General features: G+C 30.5%; 2 protein-coding genes across 2 annotated transcripts in view; one reads left to right on the top strand and one right to left on the bottom strand.

Moving 5' to 3' along the window:
- Positions 1–19,757, top strand: part of hwt (heavyweight) — an 86,097-nt gene that overhangs the window by 688 nt on the left and 65,652 nt on the right. The window contains exon 2 of the mRNA XM_035084792.1: positions 518–1,058. Within this exon, the coding sequence (XP_034940683.1) occupies positions 518–1,058 (541 nt within the window). The remainder of the gene's footprint in view (positions 1–517; positions 1,059–19,757) is intronic.
- LOC118067826 (trypsin-1-like) lies at positions 8,244–10,306 on the bottom strand. The gene is made up of 6 exons (XM_035084795.1): positions 10,149–10,306; positions 9,967–10,043; positions 9,702–9,796; positions 9,362–9,617; positions 9,126–9,278; positions 8,244–8,627 (listed from the first exon to the last, which is right to left on the bottom strand). The coding sequence occupies exons 1-6, from the start codon at positions 10,255–10,257 to the stop codon at positions 8,484–8,486; spliced, it is 834 nt and encodes a 277-aa protein (XP_034940686.1). The 5' UTR covers positions 10,258–10,306; the 3' UTR covers positions 8,244–8,483.

Genomic DNA, 19,757 nt, shown 5'->3' with positions numbered 1-19,757 from the left:
AAGTATCTAACATATGCAATTCAATTCAATCATATAAAATCTCATTTCGATTTCACGAGTTTTTATAGTCACATTATTTTATAATCGCATTCGTTATGCACAAGAGCAGCAATAAATCTATCGTTATCATCCATTATTCAACATGTAATTACAACATAACTTGAAATGTTTTCACTTTGAATTTTTATTTCACAATAATTCAAATTCCTTATTTGCTATGGATTCTTTTTTTGCGAGAATATTCACACGACAAGTATTAATTGAGTAAATAATTATTCTAATAAATACTTTAAAGTTATTCATCAGAGTGACATTCTGGATTTTTTACAAATGATCGATTTATTGTTAAATCTTGCATTTCAAAGCCTTGTAAAGCTCTTTTGTTTTCATAGCTTCAACACGAATGATGTCTCATCACTTTATTCCTTTTAAATATTCATTTCCTCACCATTAAACGATGATGACTCATTGTCCTGCAATTTTCCAATAATTTCTAATGTTATTTTTATAATTACAGGTGTGATTGCACTGAGAAGCCCTGTCGTCATAATTCAGCCCCAGGAGTATCTCGTCGTCGTCCCCAAGGTTCCTTCTCATTCCCTGCAGCTCCTCCACCCCCACGAATTCAGAATCCCAACATCGATGCAATCTGCAAGTGTCCCGAAGGCCCGAATTGTCGGCATGCAGCGGGAAAAGATAATTGTGAATGTGAAGCTAAGCCCTGCGTTCATACAATTAAACCACGGCGTTCACGATACACGTGCGAGTGTACGAGCCAACCATGTAGTCATTCAAAATCAGCAGAAGGACGTATTAAGCGTGTCAAGTGTCGAGTTAGAAGAGCCGGATGTGCCATGGCTAGATGTACTGCAGAATTGGCAATGTTGAGACTTCATTGGGAACTTGCTACCGAGTGCGCGCCCTGCAAACCACGCGCTCTTACGCGACGTTTGTGTCGTCGTCAGCAGAGTGATAACGAGTTATATAGGAGTAATAGCTTCAAGTTTGAGAGGTTCGAGAGGACTAAAGATGAATGTGGAACTCCGATTAGAAAACAGGTAAGAGAATCAATAAGTTTGCATGAGATGTTCAAACTTTATTCTTCTGATTACTTTTTTTTTTCAGTTGATATAAAAGTTTTAATATACTTTTCATTAGCTGACATTAATGAGACAATTTTATTTTTTTGATCACCGTGTATAATTAGAGTTCCAGCCAATTTGTCCAGGAAATGATTTTTAATTGAATATTTATTGAATTTTATGCCGTAAAAAAGACAGTGGAGTTTTGAGAGCCATGATATGATCAGAACGATTATTTGTTGCATTGAATTTATAAACAGAGAAAATTATCTCCCACATAAACGTTTACGTTACTCATGAGTTATACACCGCTGTGGAGTCATATAACTAGGACGAAACGACGTTGATGTTTGCATGGGTATCCATTAACGTCTCTTTATATCACAATGCATGCGACAAACATGTTATATAAAACCCTACACATCATGATGGTTATTGCAAGAGATTTAATATAACATCATACACTCCTTTAGCTCATTTTATATTCAAAAATACCGAGGGTGAATTTGTGAATGAATTATTTCGGCTTGTTACAAAAATCTTTATTTATTTCCAATTTCAATAAAGTCAATTTTTCCCATCCCCAAATTTAATTACCCAATTCAATGCAAAGTTTATTTCATGTTTCTAGAATGCAATATTAGCAAATATTTTACATAAACATCCTCCACTTTGCCGTACTTTTTCAGCACGAAACTTAATAAATATTCAATTAAGATTGATTCCTTGGACAAACGTGCTGGAGTTTTTATTATGCATGTTTACTATTATAATATTATATTTTTTAAATTATAACTAATTGAAATATTAAACGACTGAATGTTTAAATTTGGAATGCGTTTTTCAATTTTATGTATCGTAAAATTTTATATTTTGGACATATTTCTTCTTTCGATATATTTTTAGTATTTCCAATATATTGCTCAAAACTTTGTACTAGTTTTCATCCTTCCGGAGTGATGTGACTCTGAAAACACTTTATAATTTATGAGAAGCAAAAAGTTTACATTAGATATTTCCGCTTTCTTTTTTCTCCAAAAAATCTACAACTATTTTTCAGAAAATTAATAAACTAAATTTTCTTTTGAATAATCACAAAGAGCTATTGTTCTTTTTTTTTTGTTTTAATCAATATATTGTTTGACACTGATTGTGGCTATGCAATCAATTTTAGTATAGTTAAAATACTTTGCTAAAAAATATAAAATTTATTTCTAAACAAAATATCACCTAAATACATGTAGACGAAACGTTTTTCTACGATTATTCACACAATTATTTTCTATAAAAATATTTCTTTTTTCTCATCAGTGTGAAAAAAGTCTTTTTAACAAGCCAGTTTCTTGCTGAATTCTTTTTTTGAAAAGATATTCATTACGTGCTAGATTATTCTAGTTTTATGTCATGTTGAATATTGGATATGAACGTAAAACGAAAATTTTCTCCTCGAATGAATTTATTCTAAGTCAAAATGTCAAGTAAAGAAGTCAAAGAACCAGAAGAAAATTTTCTTCTAGTACTAAGCTTTGACCCAGTTTCTTCCTCATAGGGTGAATATTATTTGGTTAGTAGTTATCATCTATATAAATTGTTAGTCAAGTACCCTCTCTTTAAACGTCAAGTGGCTATTACATAAATTGCCGATATTTTGCAACATTCTTGTTTCTGACTTGTTATACAATAGACGTCCCAAGAGTCGTAAGGATAGTAAATACGGTTGCGTCGCTAACCTACCCCTATATCAAGCATCAACGGAATTATCGACCGCTAACTCACCCTTGCGCAGGAATAGTATGGTCCTAGAATTCTTTATATCTGTATGGCCAATTTATTTTCCGACTTCTTATATACTAAAATTTTTGTTACTGTATTTCAATTTCATTTTAACAGACCCTTTAATGGCTGATCAATTAAAACTAAACTACTTCAAGTAATAAAATTATAATCTATATATATATATATATATATATATATAAATAAATAAATATAATATAATCTTATTGAAAGTTTTTCATCTTTATCTTGAAAAAAAAATTTTTTGTTATAAATGAAATTTTGTAGATACTTTAAGATATTGAAAAAATATTTTTGAAATGTTTTATGCAGATAAAATTTTGTCTTAAATTTAACACCAAAATAGAATATTGGAGAAAAGTATTTTTAGAACACGTTAGTGTAAAATATTTTATATTAAATTATATATTTTGACATGAACATTATTAAATTGACGTCAGACAGGGATTATATTTTTCACTTAAGTAGAAATATAATAAACCAAACTCTAAGTGAATGAAATGTTCATAAAAAAGTTACGATAAATGTTAGTGTTGTATATGTTAGCGGTAAAAAGCATTGAAGAAGTAAAGGAAAGATATCATCTTCAGAGTTCATATAAAAAGGGAGGTATAAATGTTGGGAGCTTTTCAATAGAGCTCAGGTCGACGAAGAAAATTGTAACAGCATTGCAAGGTTTGTCAACCGTGAATTTCTCAAGTGAAGATTTCGTTGTTCCTCTAGTCGTTAGAATGCTATATAAGACCACAAGGATACTTTGTGGTTAGTGTAAAGGAAGGAGGTTGTCTGCTTGTTAAATGTTGCGTTTTCTCAATTTAAATTATGCAATAGTCTTCAAAAAAACATTTTCAATAGGAATTTTCATTATTCATTCAAAATCAGGCCTTTGATTATTTGTTTTTAAATTTTTCACTTTTCTCTTTCATTTCACAATGTTGTTTAAATTTTTTACATCTTTAGAAGTCGAGGAAAAATATTATTGACAGTTTTTTTTTTTCGTGACATTCTATTAAAAAATTTTAAAACTCGTTATGCTTTTTCGATACTTTTGATGGGTTAGTCTAGCAAGTAAGAAAGACTGAAAGCTTTTCTTTAAAGAATTGGGTCGGAGACACTTTAAACTTCCGGCGAGGATAGAATTCGCCTTGCCACCTCAGAATAAAAGCAAAAGATAGGGTAGGCAATGGTGTTAGTAGATATGGCTTGAGGGAGTAAGACGAAGCGTCGAGGTCATTGAAGCAACTTTTATCACCGTTGAGTTGCCTACACATTACCAACAATCTAGTTCCTGGACCTTAGAAAAATTTCAATAGAAAATAATAGTGCTTCTAGAATTGGAATTTTTTTGCGATTACTCAAGAATATTTATTGTGAATAAATGATAAGATCTTCATTGAAATTTTAGCAACAAAAATTTTATTACTAAGATCATTATTTCATGTCACACCAAGAACTTTAAGTGATTGAGTAACCAAAATAAAATTTATTAATCAGATTTCACGAAACTTCTTTATCAATCTCCAACAAACTTTTGTGTTATGATATAATATTTAGTTTACAAGTTTCTTCATTTTACAAATTAGTGCTTCGTTCTTGGAATATTGTTCGTATAATCAATTCAATTCAAGTTTATAAAACGTTTAATTAATCCTTGATTGTTAAATTGTCTTGATTTTGAAACATTTATTTCAATTATTGCTAAAAATAAATAATATGTTCATTGTAAATCAAGAGAAAGAATAATGTTTAGGAAATGAGAATTTTTTTTTGACATCTTGAAAGCTTTGAATAGTCGTGTGCCACTTAGAAAAATGGAATTTCATTAGCATTGTAAATATCTACCATTATACATTACAAAGAGTACTGTAAAGTTTGACTTTTCGCGGCTGGAAGACTTTAAAATGAAAAAGCTTATCTTCTTTTTGTTTTTCTTTGTACTCGAATGCGCCAACTCATCCACTAGTGCTTTTTTATTTGTACAATCCTGGTACTGCTAGATAGATTTGTTTCCGTTTCTTTCTATAAAAAGCAACATGTGGACACTGACAAGAGTCTCTTATAACACGTTCCATAAAGTTATCATAGTCAAGTATTTTTTCGAGTATTAAAACTTAAAAGTTAACTCAACTATTTTTTTTTCTTATGGTCTTAAACTTTCATACTACTTGAGAGCTTTTACAAGCTCACTATTGTAGTCATGTCTCTACTTGGTTTCGCTTCAGACTCTTAGTGAAGAACTTGAAAGACATTAAGCGACCATTAATTGTTTCTTCAATTGAATACCAATAATAAAAATAAGAAATGAATCTTTCTACCATGAGAATTTTTCTTTGTCTCAAAAAAAAATTGGAACGAAGTAAAGTAGGTTAAATATTAATGTGTTCTGTGAAAAACCGACAATTTCATCGACTTGGTAAATGTGAGGGTAATAGGTATAAGCTTTTTTTAATTAAAATGATATAAATTTTTTTTGTGGCTTAACCAACGTTTGTGGCTGAATGCATTTTATTTTTATGTATTTTCCAAAAAGAACTTAATAATACATTTGTAAATTGGAAGAGAAGAGAAAAAAAAATACACGTCCCGGAATAGACAGAAAAAACTATCGCAGTAGTGAATTTAATTAGAATTCACCACTTTTTCATTTAATATTATTTGATAATAGGATTCTGCATATTTAATTTACTCAAGTATTTATTAAATCAGAGAAAAGAATATTTTTTTAATTTCACACCTAGGTAGGGACTTTATTTATTTAATATCACTTTATTAACTTATTTAATTTTTCGTAATAAAAATCATTGAACTTTAGTATATGTAAATAATTATCTATCAATTATGAGTACGTTAAATTTGCTTAAAATAATTTCGTCTATCGTTATACAAATTTGAACAGGCGATAGACTCATTTCTCTAGTAATGTTTATTTCGAAGAAATATAATCTAGTCACGTTCAAATGTAGCAATTTTGAGCTTTGCGTGCTTCAATAAAACTTGAATCGATGCATTTTTTAGTCCAAGTGTAGCAAAATGAAGAAAAATGTCAACCATTATTTCTGCAAAAAAAAAAAAATAATAATAAATAACAAATTCTACCTAAATAGAGATAAATTATGAGTAAACAAGTCACGTTGATCTTTTGCCATGCTTTTCTCATTGAATTTTTATAGAAATAAATTAAACAATCATTAGTAACATAAAACTTACCTCTTAAGTCGTCTATCAAATCTATTGCGAAGCTCTTCTATAATTTATTCTAAGAATTATTCAACACTTAAGTTTTTGTTTGAATCAGCAGTATTTTCAGAATGATAAAGTGTTAATGTCGTCGCTCGAGAGGTAGAAATACCATCAATTTCTTTGGAGTATCTTGAAAAAAATAAGCAACATGTGAATGCATGTGCTTATCGATCCACTTCTACAATGTAGACTTGATTCATTTCTCCATTCAACAGGATTTCCAGTCTATTTTGCTGAATATATTTGCCGTAAAAGAACCAATGCACAATTTGACTAAGAATATTTGTTTGTTACTATAAGGGAAGACAGACAATCAGGATATATTGAACTGAGCTGAAAAAAAAAATCTTTTATCCTTGAGTAGTAATTTATTTCTCAGAGCCACTAGAGTTTCTCTCAAAAGCTTCAAAAAAAGAAAATGCAATTCATCATTTCCTATTATTGAAATTGAAAAAATTCATCCATCATTATATTTATTGTTATATTAGAAATAAAATGATTGTTTTTTAACTACTTTTCATGCTTTTCTTGGTTTGTAGGATTCATTTGATCATTAGACTGTGTTAGTCATTTTTTCCACATGGGTATAATAGTTAATATTTAATCTCAACCCTGTTATGTACAATCCACTGCACATACACTGGCATCCAAGTGTAGACGTCAGGAATTTCTGGAACACCGCACGTTAATAATGCCAATAAGCTTACCATTAGCTGTCAAGGGACCACTAATATTCCCCTGAAATATCTTTAAAATAGTTTAATTAAGAAAATGATAGGGTAAAAGATCGGATGGAATGTCGAAAAATATGACGATGTGATAAGGATCCCATTTATTTTTCACTTTCTTCACATGATTGACTCTAGTTATCGATGTCTTCAGCATGTATATGGATGTCAATAACTCTAAATCCTGCCATGCTCAATAAATTCTTATAGGATTTTTGAGCAGAAATGTATTGCCAAGTTTTTCTGAATATTTCTGATAAATAACTTGATTTATCTATCAACAATTTAGCATTCGTTTATTTTTTTCGAAATTTCCTGATGAATTAGGGTCGAATGTATTTTATTTGCGGGATAATTTTTTTGAGATAAGGAGAGTTTGTCATGAAAACAATTAAATATCTACCGATTTATTTGCCACGACTGCTCTATCAACTATCTATTATCTTGCTTGATCCAATTTTGAATATCTGATCTTGTTTGGACAAATAAACTAGGATAAAAAAATTTCAAATGATATTATCTTTTTAAAGTATAATGAGAGGTACATTATTATTATTATGTTATACAATGATATTGATTATCACAATTATATTATCAACGTCAATGAATGTATAGTTTTCATACTTTATTAGCTTAGATGCAATATGCATTGATGCGAGATTATTACTGTCAATCATGCCACCGGAGATTATAGTCAGTGATAATCATAGATAATAATAGGCTTGAAAAAATTAAATTGACTACATCATTATTATTAATTTATACAAAAATATTAATATATTAGTCTGATTGAATTGTTTCCAATTTTTTTAATAAATCTCAACAAATATTAGACCATCACGTCACTTTTGATCGGTTCAACAGCATGTTACTTTGATGTTTCGGGCGTTTAAAATTCTTCAAAAATATCTGGAAACATAGAAATTAAAAATCGTGGTTTCTATCGATTCACTCTAGTTTTTTTTTAGATTCTTTTTTCATCTGAATTACATTTTTTTTGTACAAAAATTTCTTTATTCAACCTTAGATGTCATTCGGTTGTAATTATAATTTGGGTCGACGCTCATGAATCTTAGGTACAAACAAACTTCTTTGAGTTTCACTGCAAGTGAAGTACTGCAAAACTTCAACGATGAGTGTATATTGTTGAAGTACACCACAAAGTAGAAGTACATTATCTTCCTGGCACTATGTCAATATTTTGTACCAAAGAGAAAGCTGTAAGAACCTTAGTTAAAGCTTAACTTGGTTTACATACTCACAACTAGGATTTGCTATATAACTATCAAGTTAATTCTCTGTTAAGGATTTTAGGCTAACGCCAGAAGACTACTAGATACCAAAACTTACATTTCTAACGTTAAGAATATGAAATTTAAAAGAAAAAAAAGACCTTTTTATTGAATGAATCATTTTATTTATTTATAACTTTCATTCGTGACGTATAAAAAAATTACTTTTGTTGAGGTCAATCAGTTATTAGCATATACACGAAGCTTTTGCCGATATTTAATAATTATTTTGCTCCGGGGAAATGAATTGTGATAAAAAATCTGTACCATAGGTTTCTTTGAAGCTGACTGAATGCAAAATTAAAATTTGTTAAATAAAACATTTCGAGTTTACACAAACTAATTAATTATACAGCATTCTCTTCAATCCAGTCCAAATATTCAGTTACACGCGTGTATACTGTTGGATATTTTGTTGAAGCACAACCATTAGCCCAGGATACCAGTCCAACGAGTTTTTCATCCACTACTAATGGTCCACCAGAGTCACCCTAAAATATTAAATGAAAAATTTTAAGCAATTATTTTTGGAAAAAAAAAACTGAAAAAAGTTAAGTCAAAAGTTTATGTAACATTGACGATAAAAAATTTTTTTTCTTTTAAAATAGAAACGCTGGCTCATAACATTTGAACTGAATTTTGTTTCTGTGTATTAAACATTTAGGATTTATTCTTTTTTCTCTATTTTTCACCGATATTCGAGTATATCCATTTTGATAGAATTGTTAATATCGATAACTGAATTATTTCTGCCTGACCGTTTCACGTCTACATAGCAAATCACTCTGTTTTATTTAGTATTACTCTTTCATCATCCAAGTTATCTAGGCTTTGTAGTTTTATCTTCATAATAAATTAAAAGAACTTTCACATAGACAAGAGATTTTCAATTAAAAGTTTTTTCAAAATTAAGAAATTATCCACGCCTCAAACTTTTAAATAAAAAAAATGATAATTTAATTTCAAAACTAAATAAAAAAAAAACTTACGTGACAAGAGCCAGTAGATTCAACAGGGTCGTATGCACACAGATGTGTTTGGTAGATGTTCAATGCTATATTCTTATAAACCTGCTTACAGTAGTTATGTTCAGCAGTCTCAATCTCAGCTTTTTGAAGAACATCAGGGCTCATTCCACCCTCCTAAAATATATGAACGTATTTATTGAAAATATTAATGCTCATTAGTAAGAATATGTTTGAAACAAAGTTTGTCTCAAATTTACCCAAAGAGAACCCCAGCCAGATATACGCGCCACTGCTTTTTCAGGAACTACATATCCTTTGGGTGGTAGAGATACAAAGTTTAAAACTTTGTTAACAACAAATTCATCTTTAATTTTTATTAAAGCAATGTCATGAACCCAAGAGTCGTAAGAATTGTATTTTGTGTGTTTAATTATTTTTTCAACTTTGAATTCTGATTGAGGGTCTTTCAAATCAACTGTTGCTGCGATTACTTTTATTTGTGATGGACTTTTCCTGAAATTTTATTTTCTCGAATTAACATACACACTCGAATTTTTTTTTTGTACAATTAATTTCAATTATACACATGATATTTACCCTTGAATACAGTGAGCTGCTGTGATAACATATTTTTCGTTCAAAACTGAACCTCCACAGAAGTGGAAATTGTTATATACATATTGAAGTGATACCTGATGCAAAGAAAAAAATTTTTAAAGATTTATTTTTTAAGGGAAATTAGTGAGAGATATTTGATCAAGAAATTCGTGATATTAAAACAGAGTAGATAAATAATGAAATAAGTTTGTTTTCATATTTCAAGATATCTTTATGTTTATTTATTCACAAGATATTTGCTTACTTGATATGGGATTTCACCGAGCACAGCATCTTCTCCATTGATGACTCGTCCATGGAAAGACTCTGGCAGTCTTCCAGCTGAATCAATAATTTACAAGTAAATCTCAGTAATTTTAAAATCAAACATATCAAAAAATTAGCATAAAAAAGGCTTTAAAAAAATTATTTGAAATATCAAATTACCCTGTGATACAGCTATCACACTTAAGATTGTTATTAAAGTCCACATGTTTTCAAACCCGGAACGTTCACGAATGTGCTTTATTCCGGTCCGCCTGGATTTATATATCATCCTCGTGGCAAATTTGGAATGATTTAAACACTGATACTTTTTCAAATCACGTCAAAGAGTTAAGATTACGAGTAGATGAAGATTAGATACAGGGAGCAATTTTTTATAACAAAATGTCTGAATTGCGCAGTGATTTAGATGATGTTGATAGCTAAGATTATGATAAACATTTCAAGAAAAGTCTTATAGTCATTAATAATCAATATTTTAAAGGATAATGTTCAATCACGAAAGATATCGATCACAGATAAAAATCCACGACTAATGACACAATATTGATATTTAACACAATGAATTCACGGAAGTGGTCATAATCAAATTGATACACAGAAAAATCCAAAATTCCTGTTTGTTTTCATCGAGATAAAATTTATTGCGATGTTGAATTCTTTAGAAGTTACAATTTCAATGTTTTATCGAATGAGTACATCCTGGATCAATGATTATTCATGAACTTGAACGAATTGTTTTATTTTTAGAAGCAATCGTAGCAGCATAAAAATCAGATATTGAATATTTTGATAAAAATTGAGTGAAAAGCACAAAATAAATCGACTGCATTCATTAGTCTCCTTTTTAATAGACCCTTTATTTAAGGAATAAAGATAAGCTAGCCATTTGTGTCCTTCAGGATCTTACTCGTAGTTTTAGAGACGGCGTTAATGGGCTATTTTACTTCTCCGGCTCAAAGTCTGACTCGCAGATGACGTTGGCAGAGATCCAAGAAGTCATATACCTACTACCTTGTAACAGAGACACTCTCCCTGAAAACCCTTGCTATCATTCCTGGAAAGGAAATTCTCTGTTTTACTATTTCCCGGTCGTTTTATTTTTTTTTCATCGTTGGTGAACCACTAGAAATTTTGGACAATATATCTTCCAAGTTATTTGTCAGTGAAAGGAATCAGAATCATGACATTTTCGAGTATCATTTCATGAGAATGAATCAGAAAGGACTTTTATAGTTTGGAGATTCCTTGATGTCAAGAAGCCGTAAAAGAATCCCAATCCTTCCTTTTGTGGGAATATAATCATTTAATATGAACGAAAATTTCAATAAATATTTAAAAGTCACTGAAAATTTTTCAGATTTGACTCATTTCTTTTTCATAAAAACCGAATAAAGTAGAATCATAATATCAAAAGTTTTAAATCTAGATTACTTTTCGCGGCTATAAATGGAAAAACTTGCAATTGGAGATTCGTAACTTTATATTAAGCCGTACAACGTCAACTAGAACATCTTTTAGTCTTGAGAAAGTTTCAGTGTTTTGTGTAATCAATCTTAATTATCTAATTGCATTAATTCAGTTTAAATAAATGGTATAATAATTCCATATAAATTTATTATGTAGTTAAACTGAACAAAACCGAGGTGGAATATTAGCAAGTTTTATATAGATTCTGTTACGAACGAATGTATAATGGTGAACGAGATTGACCTACAGGTAAATGACGTGGTCATAGACCCCATGGTCTATATAAGCTCCTATATTGGAAAACGATTGCTCAATAATCCTTTGTTAGTCCTGAATCTCCTGGTTGGCGACGCCAAAATTTTCGATTATTATTCTCAAGCGTTCCTCCTCTCTGACAACAAGAGCATGGAATGTGATTCTATGAATTTGGCGAGAAGCTTTGGGAGTGGCTCGTAAACCAATTCGATTAACCAGACCGCTCATCTGATCATGGTGAGAAGATTTTATTGATTGCCAAGAAAATTGAAATGATTGGGCATCGCTGACCCTTCAAACATACTTACTCTATTTTATTGCTTTTTATCCCACTTTGTTTCAGTTATTTTATTGGAATAGGTAATTTAATTTTGGTTTAACCATATAATCGTTTTTATTTTATCATTTGATTTATTAGTTGACTGCTATTCAAAGTAAATTTATTGGAAATGTTCTATTTATATTAATTTCGTGAAAACTTTATGAAATTTTATTTGATAATTTTTGTACTTCTTTTGTTACATTGTTTGAATACCTTTCGCGAATAAGAATGAACTATTTTCTGTCTTTTGTTTGATGTTGAAGTCAGAAATGTACTCACAATCGTTTGAGATTTTACTAAATCGTAATATTTTCATACTTAGTAAGAAAAAAATTTTTTTTTAATCAATTAAACGCAATTTTTATACAATAAACATGAAATGAATTTTTGTTCAGTTTATTAATTAATTTAGTTTGTATAAAAAAAGCAGTTAATTAAATTAAATTCAAAGCGAGTTCTTTCTAAAGGTGAAAATGTTAATAGAATTTCATTTTATTTTTAAGATAGAAAAACAGTAGACAACGTTGAGATTGACATTTCTGATAGAAAGACTGCATTTATCTGAAATTTGCTGAAATCTTCATTAAACTAAGTGGTTCAAAAATGATTAAATCAGTTTTTTTTGATAATTTTATCAGGCCTGAGATACGTCAAGATGTATTGATTGACTGCAGTCCGTGTACATAGACTGAGTCAGTTGCTCTCAAGATATCGCCAGCAACAAAGTTTTGTTATTTGTATACAAATTCTTTATCATTTGTATTCTCTAGAGTAAAGAGTTACAGAACAAGTTTAGATACATATTTAAAAATTCACAAAACTATGTATCTTTCGCAACGAACCGGTTCGATCAATAAAATCTTTTTTTTTCTTCATCTAATTATTTGTCAATAAAAAAGATCAATTCTGCTCGTTAATTAATACATATTTAATAGTTAAAAGAAACATTTAATAATTTTTTCTATCTATAAAATTAAAGTTATTATTTAATTTATTAATTATTAAATCATGACACAACAGTTCAGACTTCGTTAGTTTTCGAGTTATTTATCAGAAGCTTTCATGTGAACATTCATAAAATATTTCTGAAAATGTCAATGAACTTAATCAGAATGTTATAGGAAGCGAATTTATTCCTATGATATACACTGAAGCACTAATGTAGCTTGTATATTAGTTCCCTACCAATCGGTGCAATTTATAATGTGTTTATTTAATCGAGTGCCTAATATCATTTGAATTACCAGGAATTCTCATGAATGACATAAATTTTGATGAATTGATGAATAATAACAACAGACAATCATAACCTTTAGATTGCTAATTATTAATTATTTTAAAAATACTTGATCATCAATGAATATTTCTAAACCAAATTAATTTTTATCTAAACAAAACCAATTTAAAGATTTTCTTAGTTTCGTCTGTGAGTAATTGAATTCCTTCTACCTTGTATTTCTATTCTATTCTGATGGGTCTGACTAGATCAGACTCTATTTGTGCAAGCTTCTGTATGTGCAGGTAAACTATAAAAGAAATGTTTCTTCTGTTCATTTATTTGATACCACACTCTTCATGTTTGGTAATTCGTCAGTTTTACAGGCTTTCGTTTTACTCGAAAGTTTTTCAGGTAGATTTTCATATAGAAGAGCTTTTGAAGTGGTCAGACAAGTTTAGATGCTTGAATGGTTCCATGATAAACGTACAGTAAAAGGATTGTTTATTAATGATGATAATGACTGTGAATCAAGTGAATTGAAATTTTAAATATATATTTATTAATTTATTTTTAGTATAACAATTAAAAACATATCATCTCAAAAACTCGTGGGAAAAATGAAGATAAAATAAATCAGTAATCTTTCACAAATCATTTAATAGAATGCCAATTATCTTATCACAGTCAATTGACGTTTTTTCCAGTTATTTATTTATTAGTTATCTGTTATCAGAATTAATAGAGTGAATAATTTTGATATTAATAATCTGCAAAAATGTTATTTCATGAAGTTCAGTAATTTGATAGAATGAATAACTAAAAAATTCATACTATTATTTCGTCCTCGAGTTTTCAATTACCCTTGTCCTTTCTAACTGCCCTACTCACCATTATTCTTTCTTCAATCAAAGCCTTATGATTATTCGCATCCGTGACTCGGTAAGCAAAAGAAATGAAACTCAAGCAAATTACCAGTCTCCAAACACTCTGTAATAAATTGCATGATCAGTAAAAGGAAACAAGCTTATTCTTAACTTTACTATGATTCTAACGTTGAATTTTTCAAGTTTTTTCTTTTGAACAAATGTCAACAGATTTCTTTTCTGTCAGTGAAAATCTGTATTCTTTAATCACTTCTTTTATCAAAATAAAAAATAATAAAAAGTACTTTTATGTTAGTTATTTAAACAAGGTAAAACTTTCTGGATGTTTTAACGTAAAAAAGTACAGAAAATGTTTCAACAATTTAATTAACATGTTCTAAAAAAAAATCGTAGAAGTACAATAAAATTATTTCGGTTTCTGTTTGAAAAGTGAGATAATTGGAGGGAAATAATTTTTTTTTATTTTGAGAAATGTAAGAGATGGCAAATATTAGGAATCCATTGTCTGTCTAGAGTCCTTTGACCTTTGGCCTTTGCTTACCTATGGATCGAAGTATTCACAGATCTGAAATAGGTTTTCCATTGTGAACTCTGGTGTTATAGTATCCAAGTTAATGGTCGTTAACCCAAAGTGAGCATACACTTTGAAGCTTGAAATAGGAGCTTTGAAGTTCGAAAATTACTGTTGTTGTGACCCTCAATAGTGAAGTAAATTCTCTCTTGCCATAAACGATTTCTCCTTTTACCATCGAGCTTGCGCAAGCTCACTCTGAAGACAGTATACTACCGACGAAGCAGTATTCTGTTTATCAGCAGTGTATATTCTACGTAGCTATCTCACATATCGACTGATAATTTTTCGTCCAGATGATAAAAGCTTTGTAAAAGCTTCTTTTATCGACAAATAACAAAAAAACTAATGATGCATTATTGTAAAAACATTTTGAATTTATTTACAGAGCATAAGTAGTTGTTGTAAAGAAAAAAACTTTTTTCTAAAAGTGCAGATTACGTTTCACGTTTTTTTTCAAAGCTCTCATGCTCACTTTGGTCATGGTAAAATGCATTAGGTTCTTGAAATATTCTCTTTTCTAAAGCTTACAATCTCGTTGAAGTCGTTGAACTGGTGCAATTCTATCGAGAGCTCGAGAGCTCTACAAACGCTAATTGGCCGGTCAGCCCTTTGGTAAGCTGAGATCTCATTCCCTATATCTTAGTATTACACCGGCTACAATACAATACAATTTAGGTGATTCGTCTATTGAATGTAGAAACCTTAATTCAGTTGAGCAAACGAAGCGAAATCCCCCTAGGAGGTGAAATTTATGATTACGTGATTTTTATTGTCTTTATTATATTAATAAATTTATCCCTCGTTCGTTGTTCAATAAACACTTCTCATTACTATTATTTCCGAAATAATTTCAAAAAAACATTTATAAAAATCATACCAAAAAAATTCATTGAATGCCAATTTGTTGAAATAATTAGTCTAATTAATTTCTTACAGTTATTTTATTGGCTAGTATGTTTCTACATTTTTATATTGAAATAAAATTTTTCCATTAGAGCTTCCAAAATATAACAATAAAAGATCTAGTATGTATAGAATAATTTATTTCTACCATAAAAATAAAGGTGTACTTGATGTTTATAGAAAATCTTTACTTGTTTTTTTATTTACAACGGATTTTTGGTTTTTGTCTTCACAACTTGAAGAAAGACGAACAAGAAATCCCAAGGCGCCGTCTGATCTGTCGTTTCATCTATTGTTTTCTCTTTTCTTTTTTTATTCCAAGCTACTTTTTAGTTTCTTCTTTTTTATTTCCTCCCTTTAAGTCGCATCAAAATTTATACGATTGTAGTTTTTTGCTAGAAAGAAAAGAAAAATTGTCTTGACTACTCTTTCGCTAACTACGAGACATGTTCCCAAGTGTGAAGATATTATACTTATTTCTCTCGACTACTTTCTGTCGTAACATGTGTTCATATCGAACTCAAATTGTACAGGCGAATAGAAGGGGAATTTTGAGTCTTGAGGAGATCTTTGGGTACCACTATTCCTTCCTATCAACCTCAGCGTCTTATTCATATTTAAAAAACCATTTCCCAGATCTATTCGCTTTGCTCACTGTGTCTCATGTGTATACTAGCACTCTCTAGGGAATCTGCGGTATAATAATGTTGACACAACGTACGTATAGGACTAAATAGACTGTTTCTATCTTCACCCATCATCAACTTTGTCAACCCTTGATGTACTCACCCTTGATTTTCTCAATATTTTTTATTGCCTATTGTTAATAGCTTTTTGACAATTTTTTAAAGTCAATAAAGTCGAAACTTTCATCTTCTTAAATTAGTACATACATTCTTTATTTTAAAAATTATATTCAATCAATGTAATATTTTTGATTTATTCTAAATCTATAATAGCTTTAAAAGATAAGGAAATGTTTAAGATACTTGAGACATTGTTGGGAACTTAGTCAAACATTCAAGAAGACGCAAAAGATGACTTGTTCAGCATTGTTACAATTTATCAATTAAATGTTGCTTTCAATCTCAGCATTGTCAGAGAATTAATTCTATGAATAGAAACAAAAGCAACAAGAACGAGTTACGACAAAGTCGATGATGAAAGTTCTGTAAGAATCTTTTGTGCGTTTGATGTAACAGTAGTAACACTGAGGTGACGTTGTCAGGATCACAGTGAGGGGCTGAAAGTGGCACCAGTAGAGGAGGTGTATATCTACATTAGGGCGACTGGCTGCATGGTATTAATGGAAGAAACGACTATGCTGCCTTCATCGAAGGTTGTTTAAGCGACGCGACAGACTCCCCCACAATTTACTACCATTTATTTAATTGGTTCGTCAAGGATACTGGGTGTGATGAAAAGCATCGGACAGGGACACTTTTCTCTTGTAATTTTTATTTAGCTTTGATGACGATCGACAATTGTAGACTATGTGTGGTTCAAAACGATCTTTCATCTTGCTAGGAACTTGCGTGTAAGCTCGTATATAATTTACATAATTATGGTCGAGCGTAACTGAGCATCTTATTCATGGTTGCACTCGTGTAGGAACGTTTGACTGATTATATAGAGCCATACAAAGTCTATATTAAGCTACTCAATTAATGTGGATTCTATTCAATGTAGTTACTGGTAATTCAACCTAATTTCTGTGCATAAATGTGTATTCAAGAGTAGAAATCGATGTTTACTTGGAAAAAATTAATTAAAAAGTTTGCATCAATTATTTTATGACGATTAATAGTCATAAATTCAAGACTCATTATGTCATCATCAAATTGATTGGTGTTCAAATAAAAAATGTTTATTATTCTATGTCATCTCACGTGTTTTTATAGTTGATCATAATATTAATCGATGTAATAATGATGGATTAAAATATTTTTGTTTCTTTTGCAGTAATGTTCTGTTTGATGAATAGCCAATAATCCAATGTAATGACACTGAGGGTCGATACAAACTTGGTCAACGTCGGTACAAAGTGCCAATAAAACGCTAGATGATTGGGAAGCTATTGAATCGCGGGATGAAAAACGCGACGGCAGTGAAATCGTGATTGCTTTTGGCGATTGGGCAGCTGCGTCACTGGTTTTTCTCGGGTGTCACTTTACTTCTTGTTGGCTATCATTTTTGTAGCTTGTAGATCAAATAGATACTTATTTCTTTCTGTTATACACGTTAACTCACCAAGCAATTTGTCATGTAGACAGTTTAAAATATTTTCTCACTTTGTGAGGTAATACCACTATGAGTGTCATCGTATAAATATGCATGAGAGATCAATGCATATATACTCGATTAAGAGAAGTTTGCTATCAAGTTTTCAACCTCCAAAACTGGACCCTGACTGAAAATTACCAACGTAGATGTGTCTAATGGCCTTGGAAGTTTGCGGCGCCACTACGACCCGTGACTCAGCCACGGTCATTTTCGATCTTCTCTTTACACTTCCTCTATCTGGATTGTAAACTTGTGGACAAGGTCCTTTATTACTGATGCAAATTCCAGATCTACACTTCTTGAATACTCTGTTTTCTTTGTTGGACTAGGCAAATAGTTTCAAACTCTATTGTGATGGAAAATAAAATTTAAAAATTAATTTCTAAAGGATAAATTTAAATCAAATGCTTATCAGAATCGATAAAAAGTTGAAACCATTTTTTAACAACCCCGGAATCCATTAGGTCGATAAAATTATTGATAGAATAGGCTGGAATACTGTGGAAAATGGTCAAGAGAAAGAGACAGATATCGTAGCATAAAAATGACCCTTTTAAGTAGCAACATAATTTCCTTTATTACGCAATAAAAATATCTCTCTTATAAACCATAAAAAATTGCACTTATCTGCCAGACTAAATCAAATATAATATTTCAAAAAAAATATTTAAATAATCTTCTTCATAATTTCATGATTACACGTAACATAATCTCCATTAACCTGATAATTTTTTTTTACTAAAGCCTTTGTAAGCAGCAACCTAATTCTAAACCCCTGAAATATCTACCAACCCCGAGGCAGGATGGGAACAAAAAACAGCATAAACTGAATTTCGCGTGTAAAGTCTGTGTATTTCACTAAAGGTAGTGGCTAGGGTGTGCCCTCAGAGGTTGGAGAAAGACATTCTCATGCCTAGACTACGTATCCCTGAGTTCGTAAATCACACGAGGTGCTGGTAAGGACAGCCACTTTCTAGAAGTATCTCTACATCACCAGCTTGCGGTGTCACGCTTGTTCGCATCTTCAAGAGCTTGTATCTTCAAGTGAATACTTTACCCAGTCACAGATATTCATTCTCTTGTTACAAGTTGACTTGGAACCACTCAATGTCGTCAAATAGTCGTGCCAAAACTTATGATTGCTGTGATTTCTTTTAATGATCGATTAAATAAAATTGTACAGGAAATTACATCTGAATTTTTATCAGCCTAGTCGAAAGCTGTAATTAACACGGGTTTCACGCACAAGCCATTGGTCATTGGCACGCAGCCGGTACAGACGTTTGGTCCTTTAATTACCATCAATGAATCACACCACTCTGTGTGTTGTATACTAGTGAGTCCAACCATTCGATGTTTTCTACTTGGTTTTCATAAACAAAGTCTCTACGCCTTGTATTAATTGTTTTAAATTTCTTTCTTCTTTCACAATTTTTAGAATATTTTAATACATTCGCAATTTATTACGCTGACATAGAATACATTAGAATTTTCAGGTTATTTTTATCAACGAAAGAGATATTTTTTATTTACTCTCAATTTCAGATTCATTAGTTCAATGTTTTATGGTGTGTATTCAATTATTTATCGTTGTCTCACCATCAGTACTGTATACCCTACCCCTACGCTTGATTTATTTTGTCTATTCGGCGAGAATGCTTTTGTTTTCATTGAAGGGCGACGTGCATTGTTTAATGTCACTGTTCTATTTGACAAAGGACTGTTAATTGGACGACTGTGCAGTGCCCTGTTGCATTTCCGTTATTGGGAAATAATTTCTTTGATCTTGCAATTTGACAACTCGTTTGATAATGCTATTTCGTCTTAATTATGATTGCATTAATTTTTTTTTATAAAATAT

The sequence above is a fragment of the Chelonus insularis genome, unplaced genomic scaffold (assembly GCF_013357705.1).
Source record: "Chelonus insularis isolate UGA/USDA-ARS -01 unplaced genomic scaffold, ASM1335770v1 contig_397_pilon, whole genome shotgun sequence".
In the NCBI taxonomy this organism is placed as follows: domain Eukaryota; kingdom Metazoa; phylum Arthropoda; class Insecta; order Hymenoptera; family Braconidae; genus Chelonus; species Chelonus insularis.
This window is presented reverse-complemented; position numbering and strand designations above follow the sequence as displayed.

What these genes read in the sequence shown, in the direction of transcription:
- LOC118067826 (XM_035084795.1), bottom strand. Translation starts at nt 10,257, where the DNA reads ATGATATATAAATCCAGGCGGACCGGAATAAAGCACATTCGTGAACGT. An exon ending in TCGGTGAAATCCCATATCAA is followed by an intron (nt 9,797 to 9,966) that starts GTAAGCAAATAT and finishes TCTTTGCATCAG; the next exon opens with GTATCACTTCAATATGTATA. An exon ending in CTGGCTGGGGTTCTCTTTGG is followed by an intron (nt 9,279 to 9,361) that starts GTAAATTTGAGA and finishes CATATATTTTAG; the next exon opens with GAGGGTGGAATGAGCCCTGA.